The 11,209-nt window shown below is 46.4% G+C and overlaps 1 protein-coding gene across 2 annotated transcripts in view; it reads right to left on the reverse strand.

Moving 5' to 3' along the window:
* Window positions 1–11,209, reverse strand: part of Eif4h (eukaryotic translation initiation factor 4H) — a 19,722-nt gene that overhangs the window by 4,167 nt on the left and 4,346 nt on the right. The window contains exons 2-5 of one of the 2 annotated variants that reach the window (XM_021162171.2): window positions 4,032–4,219; window positions 1,936–2,000; window positions 1,752–1,848; window positions 817–876 (exon numbers count right to left, since the gene is read on the reverse strand). In XM_021162171.2, coding sequence (XP_021017830.1) covers window positions 817–876; window positions 1,752–1,848; window positions 1,936–2,000; window positions 4,032–4,219 — 410 coding nt within the window. The remainder of the gene's footprint in view (window positions 1–816; window positions 877–1,751; window positions 1,849–1,935; window positions 2,001–4,031; window positions 4,220–11,209) is intronic. The other variant, XM_021162172.2, reaches the window with a different exon arrangement.

The following is an 11,209-nucleotide window of genomic DNA, read 5'->3' on the forward strand; positions in this document are numbered from 1 at the left end:
TATATATATATATATATATATATATATATATATATATATATATATATATATATTTCTTTAGAATACTGTCAAAATACTTAAATTCACATGTGTTTTGGAGGGCAACACCCCTGGAAGCCGACTCTGAGACCCAAGGGTGGTAAGACAAGGGCTCCCTCTGCATTCTTGGCTGAAACAAGGCAACTTGGGAAGGCAGTGGCCCTAGAAATGGCTATCTCCAGAACCTGAGGCCCTAACACCCCAGGAGCTGCTTCCTTGCCTGGGCTGGTTCTGAGACACATGCTGTCAGAGACCAGTGTATACATACAATTATAGACTCACTGTGTGCTACTATACTTTCATGAATAAGTTCATTTCTGACTGCTAGAGGACTTGGCATTTGCATGCCTGTGCCTCTCATCCTCTGAACACCCTGGGTTGGCTGAAGAGGGGATGCTGAAGCAGAGCCTATCTACTCTGAAGTGAAGGAGCCAGAGCTCCACACCCTTCAAGAGGAATACCAGCTGCCAGGGTCCACACCACTGAGGGACCTGGGCACTCCTGGAGCCTCTGTGCTATGTTAGTTCTACAAACACTGCTAATTCTTTCTGTACCACATATGAAACACAAGAGTTGTCCTGGCTACAGCCCCAGCAACAGGCTCAGGGGAAAGCAGGAAGAGGGGCCTGGCCGGCCTCTCTACCAGTCCTGAAGCGAAGCGTATGCCTGGAGACCTTGTGGAGAGTCTCACTGGTGGAAGGAATTAAAAGCCTGTCTAGGTTGAACATCCTGAGAAACAAGGGAACGAGGGAAGAGTGGAATGTTAAATACTGATACCAGAGTTGAAGTCATCCCGGGAATCCCATCCACCTCTAGATTCTCGAGAGCCACCCATTCCTGAGGATACACACACACAAAGAGATCAAGTTGAGGGCTGTGCTCATTACTCTGTTTTCATCATGACACAAGCGTAATAATTTAACAAGAGGGAACCTTGATTGAGAACCTGGCCTGACTGAGCCCTGTGAGCACGTCTAAGGGAACATTCTCTTGAGGGCCCAGGAAACTGCGTAAGTAATGCCATGTGAGGGCAGACGAATCTGGGCTGTCTAAGGAAGCAGACTGAGCATGTCGGCCAGGGAGCAGCATTCCCCAGTCAGTGTCCTCTGCCTCAGATCCTGCCTTAGCTTCCTTCCCTAGATGATGGACTGTAGCTCTCTTCCTCAAGATGCCTTTCCTCACACACAGCAAGAGACCCCTATCTAGGACAAGGCCATGTTGTTGTCTGTGCTGGACACTTTCATGTCAACAAGCCAGAGTCACGAGAGGAGGGAACTTCAACTACAAAAATGCCTCCATAAGACTGGGCTATAGGGCATTCTCTTCATTAGCAATTAATGTGGATGGGGCCATCCCTGGGCTAGTGGTTGGTGGTTCAATCAGAAAGCAGGCTGAGCAAGCCATGGGAAGCAAGCCAGTAAGCAGCCCCCTCCATGGTCTCTGCATCAGCTCCTGCCTCCAGGTTCCTGCTCAGACATCCTTCAATGGTGATCAGTGCAGTGAAGTTTAAGCCAAAAGCCCTTTTCCTCCGAGCTGCTTGTAGTCACGGTGTTTCATCACAACAGAAACCCCAAGTCACTTCAGAAACAGGACAAAACCCAAGCTCTCAGGGACCTATGAGGGCTCTAAGGCAATGCTCAGTAAATGATGCACAGGGGTGGCAAGCAGTGTGCACACAGCAAGTTCCGTTCAATGTTAAGACAGCTAATCACCTCTGTCATCAGGTCCGCCTTTCCTGAATCCAAAGCCACCTTTATCTTGTTTTCTGCCTTCTGCAATGTCCACACGAAGTGACCGGTCACCCAAGAGCTGAGGACAAGGAAAAGACAGTTTATATATCAACAGGAACACATATCTCAGGCTGTTGTCTGGGCAAGGGAAGTTGAGGGTACTTACTGCACCGTCGTAAGTCAGAGCCTCCTTCAGGGAATCCACCTCATCAAATTCTACATAGCAGAACCCTGGAAGAAAAACCACAGAAGTCACCTCATGCTTTCATCCTGGACTCTAGGCCTGCCGGAATCTCATTAGTATCACTAAGCACCACAGCCGGTGGTGTCCCATTTGGGTTACAGTAGATCCCAGAACATGCTAGAGTACCCTCCACCCCCAACAAAATCTTTTGTAACCAGGCTGGCCCTCAAACTAAGAAACCAAGAATAACCAGAACTTCTGATCCTGCTGCCTCGATCTCCCAAGTGCTGGGACTGTAGGCACATACAGGCCTGGTTTATGTAATGCCAGGGACAGAATCCAGTAGTGACCGTGCTGGGCAAGCACTGTACCAACTAAGCCACACTGCAAGCTGCTAGCTCTATTCCATCAGGTAGAGAATGCTAGCTCAATGGGCACTGGAACTTATCTTATCCCTTCTTATAGTTACTCACGTCCCTTCTTGCAGGGCTGGGGGTGGAGTGAAGAGCCTCGTGTACATTAAGGGAAGTGCTCTGCCACAGAGCCAACCATGCCCCCAGCCTTAAGATGCTTTTACTTCAATTGTAAAACCTTTCCTGGACCACTGCAGAGCTGTGATCTCACTGAATGTAATCTAACTGGGAAGCAGACTTCAGATCCAAATGAATACCTACGAAGCTTTGAAGAAAGGGACCAATGTCTAAATTCCTACTTATCAAGTTTGTTCCAAAACTACACAATATCCTTAGCAACAGGATCAAGTTCTCTGATGTCAACAGGCTATAGGTGTGTGTTTTTAACAACCACACCCCCAACATGATTCTGACCCTGCCTTTCCTGTGGTGTCTAAGTCTGAGTTAAGTACTGCAGAACCATGCATGTGCTCATCACGCTGTGGCACCTTGCAGATGTGTGCCAGCTGTTGCTGTTCACTTCCTGTCAGAGAATACTAACCTATGAGGCTGAGGGGAAGTTTCCTTCCTATGAAGGGCAACTGGGAGAATGGTCTCCAAGTTCAAGGAGGCAATGACAGCACAGCCACGTACCTTACCCTCTAAAGCCCTAACTCAACAAAATAATCGAAGATACAGACCCCAAGACATCCCATACTGATGTAGTCTGAAGCTAGGTTGCGCCCATAAGCCTATGCACATTTGGTCAGCCAGTGCTTGTTAGCATGCTACCTGGGACTCCCTGACACCTGTGTTTCCTACCCCGTTTGTTATATAGCACGCCCAGCTGCAGGGTCTGAAGCAAAGCCACACTGAAGAAAGTGGCACTCACACGTTTGCTTCTGGCCTGGCTTCTACTCTGAACTTGAATGAACCCAGGACCATGCACTTGGGTCTGGGAGGCAGGATTTTCTTATCTACCTTCCCCATCCTTGGCCTATTCGGACAACATCGTGTGGGCAGTGGCTGTATGTGAAACGAACTAGCCTTCTCAAACAGGCTGCTTCCAAAGGGAGCCTGGCACCACTGAGGCTACTCTCTGATTTCATAACAATTACCAGGAAACTACCAATAAAAAAAAGACACAGTGAGGGAGAAGTCCTTTTATAAAAAAGTTGTTTTCAGAACTGAAGAGATGGCTCACTAGTTAAGAGCATTTGTTGCTCTTGCAGAGGACCAGGATTCAATTCTCAGCACCCTTACGGTAGTTTACAACTATCTATCTGTAAACCCAGAGCCAGACAGCCCAATAGGCTCCTATACAAGCATGCATGTATGCAATGTAAACAAGTCTACTTTAAAAAGAGGTCATTTTCAGGGATGCATAAACACATGGGTTGTTGCTGTTTAATCACCTTCTTTTCCTAAGACACTCCTATACCTACAAAGATACAGCACGAAGGCTGGCCAGGCAAACCTGGCATATACCACATCCCACTAGGGCAAAATAGTTCCCCCAAGGGGTCCTGAGAGCTGAGTTAAAGGAGGATGCTGATTTCCGCTCTGTGGACCAGACTAACACAAGACACTCAACCAGAGCACTCGGCTCACTCGACTCATTTTCATTTATATCTCCTGCTCCCCACCTAACCTTCCACATCTAAATAATAAATAGCTTAAGCTTACCTTTAAATTTGTCTGTGTCTTTGTCTCTGACTAGCCGCACACTCCGTATGCTGAGATCCTTAAAGATAGCATCTATGTCACCCTGAACTGTGTTAAAAGGGAGATTTCCTACGTAAGCTGTGTAGGGGGGCTCTGTGGGTAGCTCCTTCTGGCTTCGGGACCCATGGCCACCAGCACTGCCGCGGGACCTAAAAGGAGACATGCAGAAGAGTTTAGGGCTCCTGACCCATAACAGTAACTCACCAATCTATGTCCTCTGTCCCACTGTCTGGCCAGCATCCTTACTTTATCAAAAAGTACCTGATATTGGCGACAGAATTAGCCATATAAACATTGCACAAGATGGGTCAAACACACCACATCACCTATAACAATGGCTCCCTTGCTGGGCTGGAATCTGTATCTGTAACGCTATGTGGCAAAACCTAGGTCAATACCCTCCATACACAATCACACAAGAAATATGGACCCATTCAGGAGCATGAAGGCAAGAGGATCAGGAGTTCAAGACCAGCCTAAGAGAGTGACATAAAACCCTGCCTCCGGAGATGGGCTAAAAAATGGCTCAGTCTAGGTGCAGTATTTGCCATGTACATATGAGGAGTCTGCATCTCTGGGGCTCACTGGCCATCCAACCTAGCTGAACAGTAACTCCCAGGTTCAGTAAGACCCTGTCAAAGATAAGCTGAAATGACTGAGGAAGACACCTGGCAGTGACCTCTGACCTAATATGCACAAATGAACCAAAGAGAGAGCAAGGCATGGTGGCATATGCCAGTAACCAGGAGGCCAAAGCAGGAGCAAAGTTATCCTCAGCTATAAAGTGAGTTGGAGGCCAGTTAGGCCGCCCAGCTAGCCAGCCACAAAACAAAACAAAATAGACTAGCCAGAAGATGCAGAAAAATCTTTATTTGGGGTGGGGGTGGGGGTGGAGAGGAGAACGGGACCACCGAACCTTTGGCTTTTTTTTTTTTAAATCTTATTTGTTTTTTTCAGGTAGGATCTCTCTACATAGTTCTAGAACACATTATATAGACTAAGATGACCTCAAACTCACAGAGATCCTCCTGCCTCTGCCTTCCCAGGGTGGGAACTAAAGACCATCACTGCCCCCATTATTTTAGATTTAAATTTATGTCTATGAATGTTCTGCCTGCGTACAGATATTAAGTTCTACACGCATGGTACCACAGCAGTCAGGAGGGCATTGGGTCCCTGTAAGTGGAGGTGCAGATGGTTACGAGCCATCATGTGGGTGCTGGGAAGCAAACCAAATTCTTTCTCTTCACATGTTCAACATCTCCAAGGCATCTCTTGAGATGCTGTGGTTATTAATACAGTCATTCCAAGTGACAATCCATAGAACGCCTAACAAATGCTGGGCATGGTGGCATATATATAGCTTTAGTCCCAGTACTTGGGAGGCAGAGGCAGGCAGGACTGAGTTTCAGAGCAGTCTGGTCTACAGAGAGGATTCCAAGACAGCCAGGACTAAACAGAGAAGCCCTGATTTAAAAAAAAAAAAAAAAAACTGTAAAAAAGAAGAAAGAGAAAGAGAAAGAGAGAGAGAGAATGAATATGAGTATGTTCTAACAAAGCCGTGTGGGTGGTACATGTCTATAATCCCAGTTCTTGTCCTGGAGACATAAAGGAGGATCAAATCATATTTCCAGCAAGTATGATTCCATCTCAAGAAAAACCACACCCTAAAAGGAAGTCCTACAGCCTGACTTAGCAGAAGGACAGGTTTCTGAGGGCCTGTGTGTATGATATCTGTTGATTCAACCCGTTAGCACTACTTGCAAGCTCCCACGTCCTCACCCTCACCCCATTGGTTAAACCCTTTGACACTTCTCACGCTCCCATCTCCCAAAGCACTCTGAATATTATTTTCAGTAAGCCACTTTAGGACTGGACCATGGACACGTGAGATCTCTGAGTATCTGGAAACTGCTACTTACTAACCCTTTAAGTGCAGCCCAGTAGATGAGCAGCAGTAACAAAGTGGAGCACTCTTGCAGCCCATGTGGTGCCAGTGACAACAGCAGGACTTTACCACAGGCTACTGACCCTTGATATTCTGACTGACCTCCTAATAACCTGTCAGGAGGTTCAGCTCACTGTGATGTGGGTGTGGGTGGCACACGCAGCAAGATATGCTAGATACAAGTATGTGACTCATCCACACCAGGGAAGGATACTGTGTGACTTTAAGCACTGCTCATTTCTGGAAAAGTGAGCTCATGAGTACACAGGTATTATGAATAAGGTTTAGTAACAGTGAATACCTGTGTGGGAGCAAGACCAGGCCCAGGAGTAAGATGGCCACAGTGGGGATCATTCCCTAAATCTAGGGGGCCTAAAGGGATGCAGCTAAGACAGTGAGACTCAGTTGAAGAGATAGCTGAGCAGTTAGGAACACTGACTGTTCTGCCAGAGGTCCTGAGTTCAATTTCCACCAACTACATGGAGGCTCTCAACCATCTGTAACCGGATCCTCTTCTGTTGTATCTTAAGATACCTATGGTGCACTCATATACATAAAATAAACAATGCTTGTTTTTTTGTTTGTTTTTTCAAGACAAGGTTTCTCTGTTTAGCCCTGGCTGTCCTCAGAAATCTGAAATCAGAAATCTGCCTGCCTCTGCCTCCCAAGTACTGGGGTTAAAGGTGTGAATCACCACCGCCCGGCAAAATAAATTCTTAAAGGAAAAAAAAAAAAAAAAAAAAATGGAAAAACATAATCTAAAAAAAAAAAAAAAAAAAAAAAAGACAGTGGGACTCTAGAGGCATGATGGCCTACACCTATAACTCCTGGTGGATCTGAGTTCAAAGCCAGAATGGTCTACAGAGATCCAGGAAACCAGAGAAACCCTGCCTCAAAAAACCAAACTGGTGGGATCCACTTCAAAGCCACAGAAGGCTTTTGGGAAGTCAAAAAGCTTAACTGTCAGCCAAGTAGCAAAAAAAAAAAAAAAAAAAAAAAAACCAACACGTGGAAGTACCAAACAGCTGGCTAGAGACAGGATTCAGAGCCCAGATGAAATGAGAGCATCCTGCTCAGAGGTAGCACTGTTAACCACTTATCAGTACTTCCTTAGTGAGGCCTGGGCTACATGGTAAGAACCTGTCTGGAGCAGGACCTCCCTAGGCCAATCACTTCCCTGGACATCAGTGCTTGTTTTCCTCTATCAAGTCCAGCCTGGATGACGACACACAGCATGCTAACATCTTGTCTGTTACTTTATAAATGCTTGAAATATCAGTTTCATAAATGAATTTAATTGACTATAAACCGCTTCATAAATACCAAGTGCCATATAAAATTTAGTAATCACAGAGCACTCAAGGTTCGGCTGCCACACCTGAGGTTATGATCTGAGCCAGGCACCTGGGACAACAGGGAAGAACAGAAACTGGGAATCGAGTAGCCAAAGGACAGAGCCTAGCCCCTCTCCCGCAAGCTCAAGCCAGGTCTGATACCCACAAGCTCCCAGGCTCTATCACACACCATCACCAAGCCACAGCTCTGTTCAATAACCTAGTGGTTGATTAGGTACAGCCTAGTGATCTATGACACAAAGGGAAATGTTTCAAAGTAGCAACAATAATTCAGGAAATCTAACCCTTAGCTGCCAAGTGTGACCCAATCCTTTAGGCTGTCAAGTTTTTCACCCCAATTAATCAAATGGTAGACTGTCTGGAGGTCAGAGCAAGGAAGGATCTGGAAGGCCAAGCCCCACACATGCCCTCTAGCAGGAATGGGGGGGGGGGGATCACCAAATCAGAAATCCTCTACATCAGGAACCTGAGCTCAATTTTGCAGACAGTAGACCGCAGAAGCAGACTCTAATGATGGCTAACAAAGACATAGAGGTTTCACAGACCAGAGGAGTGACTACAAAAGAAACCAATCAGGGGCTGGTGAGATGGCTCAGTGGGTAAGGGCACCCGACTGCTCTTCCGAAGGTCTGGAGTTCAAATCCCAGCAACCACATGGTGGCTCACAACCATCNGTAACGAGATCTGACTCCCTCTTCTGGNGTGTCTGAAGACAGCTACAGTGTACTNACATANANNAAATAAATAAATCTTTAAAAAAGGAGGAGGAGGAGAAGAAGAACAAGGAGGAGGAGAAACAACCAATAAACCAATCAGGCCCAGCACTCAGTGAAGAGCCTGTCTAGCAAGCTTGAGGCCATGGATGCTGCCCCGAGTACCACACACATCCAGGGAAAAGAGATTGCTGGAAGCTGGATACAGTCAAGTAAATGAAGCAGAAAGTCAATTTGGCCCAACTGGCCTGGTGGCACAGGCCTGTGATCCTAGCCACAGACACAGGAAGTGGGAATTTCAAATGATGCCAGCCCTGGCAAGACTGTTTCAACCAAACAAAATACCTCCAAAGTTAAAAAAAAAAAAAGAAAAGAAAAGAAAAGAAAAGAAAGTGTGTGCGTGTTTAAGGATATAGCTCAGCAGTAGAGAATTTGTGCAGTATGGACAAATCCCTAGGCTCCACCATGCCTGTAACCTTAGTATTAAAGGCACACAGGCGGGAGTCAGGGGCATCAGGAGTTCAAGGTCATTCTTGGTTAAGTACCAAATCCTAGGGAAGGTGGGTCAATATGGAGACCCAGTCTCAGAATTAAAATGAATATGCCACCTGTGCTAGTACATCCTGTCATTCCCAGCACCGAGGTGACAGAGACAGGCAGATTCGAGTTCAGATTTCTGTGTGTTGAGAACAAAGTCTATACAGTGAGTTTCTATCTCAATAGTCTCCTTTGCCCAAGTTTTCATTTCATTCTTCTTGGTGTTTCATATAAACCACACCTCTCACCTTTCTTCTCTCCCTTTCCTTAAAGACAAGCCTCCCATTACTCTCGTTAGCCCTGTATAGGTTCTGACACTCCACGACATTCCACATTTATCACCTTACAGTCTACACTCGTCCTGAAGCTGGGTTTTGCACAAACCTAGACAGTATCTAAGCTGGATAATGCTCACTCCACCATTCAGCTGGAGGGTTGGGGGATGGAGAGGAAGCCAGGTCTATGGCACAGGCCTGCAATAGGAGAGCTTGAGCTCAGAGCAGGATGATCACGAGTTCAAGGGTCATGCTCGTGTCTAGGTTACACTGCATACCAGTCTCAGCAGAACCATTTTAAGAGGGGGTGGGGAGGAGAAAGAAGACCTGTGTCTATCAACAAGAGTAGGACCACCTCCCAGTGTTGAAGGGTTGGAAACTCTGCTACTAGATTGATTTCAGATATTATATGCATTTGGGGAGGGGGACCTGTATGAGGAAACACGTCAACATCTCCAATTACAGAATGTCACTACTTTTCAAAATTCCAAACACATCTGGGATGGTGGCTCAAACCTCCCTTAATCCAAGCACTAGGGAAGCAGAGGTAGGACTCGCGTGAGTTTGAGACCTGTCCAGTCTACATAGTGAGTTTCTCGACAGCCAGGGCTAGAGAGAAACCCCGTCTCAAAACAAAACAACAAAAAACCCCAACCAAATGTATATTGCAGTTAACACCCTGGGAAGAATCCATTCAACTTACAGGATAGAAGTGTTCTGAATGCTACAGAGTAAGGCTAGCACTGAGAGGCCTGGGGAACACTCCCCTTGGAAGTCCTTCCTGGGGTGCCAACCACAGCAGCACATTCCTTGTAATGTGCAGAGATGACAGCACTAGTGCCTGTGGCTTTTTTTGTTTGTTTGCTGTTTCTGAGACAGGTCCGTGTATCCTAGGCTGGCTTCAAGCTATTAGCTATGCAGCAGAGGAGATGCTTCTGTCTCTCCCTACAGTATTGGGATTAAAGACAGACTCACCAGGTGACTTACCTGGTGCTGGGGATGGAACTAAGAGCTTCATACTTGCCAGGTGTACGCTCCTTAATGAGCTATACCCCAGCTCCCACACAAAAACTCCTTATCAGTTATTTGTAAGCACTCATTTATGTCACTGATAATTACACTAATTATAAAGAAAATTCAAGGCCGGTGATGGAGCAGCTGGCTAAGAGCATCTGGTTGCTCTTGCAAGGAACCATGGCTCTATTTTCTGCAACCACAGCTATGATAATGGGGTTCCAGGGAATTGGACACTTTCTTCTGATCTGCCACCAGGCACATGCAGACAAATCATTCCCAACAGGTAAGATCCATCTAGTAGAGGCACTTGGAAGGCAGAGCCAAGCAGTCTCCGAATTGAGGCCTGTCTGCTTGGTCTACATATAAAGTTTCAACCTAGCCACGGCTACGGAATGAGATCCTGTCTCAAGAAAGTAAAGGCTGTCCTGGAGACCAGGCTGGCTTCAAACTTAAGAGATCCACCTGCCGCCGGGTGGTGGCAAGCCTTTAATTTCAGCACTCGGGAGGCAGAGGCAGGTGGATTTCTGAGTTCGAGGCCAGCCTGGTCTACAGAGTGAGTTCCAGGACCACCAGGGGTACACAGAGAAACCGTCTCAGAAAAACAAAACAAAAACAAACAGACAGACAGACAAAAAACAAACAAACAAACAAACAAACAAAGAGATTCGCCTGCCTATACCTTCCAAGTGCTGGGTTTAGAGACATACACCACCACCATGCCCAGCCAAGGAATTAACTTTTGCCCTCTAGTCCCTATTGTTTGTTTCGGAGCCAGAGTCTAACTATGTAGTCCAAAGTCATTCAGCTACTTCAGAATCCAAAGTAGCTAGGACAGACGTTCATGTTCCCACATCAAGTTCAGGAATACTTCAATCTGTACTTTCAACAATCCCAGTCCTTGCAGCTGAGATTAACCCCCATCTAATTCTCCTGCTTGACGGCTTTTAATTAAGCACCCAGAAGCCTTTGCTGCAAATGTAAAATGCTACAAAAAATGTTTCAAATGTAAAACCAGAGCTGGAGAGATGGCTCAGCAGTTAAGAGCACTGGCTGCTCTTCCAGAGGTCCTGAGTTCAGTTCCAGCAACCACATGGTGGCTCACAACTGTCTGTAATGGGATCTGACACCCTCTCCTGGTATGCGGATGTATATGCAACAGCAACTCATACATGAAATAAATTTAAAAAGTAAAATAAAGCCGGGCGTGGTGGCGCACGCCTTTAATCCCAGCACTCGGGAGGCAGAGGCAGGCGGATTTCTGAGTTCGAGGCCAGCCTGGTCTACAGAGTGAGTG

Source organism: Mus caroli, chromosome 5 (genome assembly GCF_900094665.2).
Source record: "Mus caroli chromosome 5, CAROLI_EIJ_v1.1, whole genome shotgun sequence".
Lineage (NCBI taxonomy): Eukaryota > Metazoa > Chordata > Mammalia > Rodentia > Muridae > Mus > Mus caroli.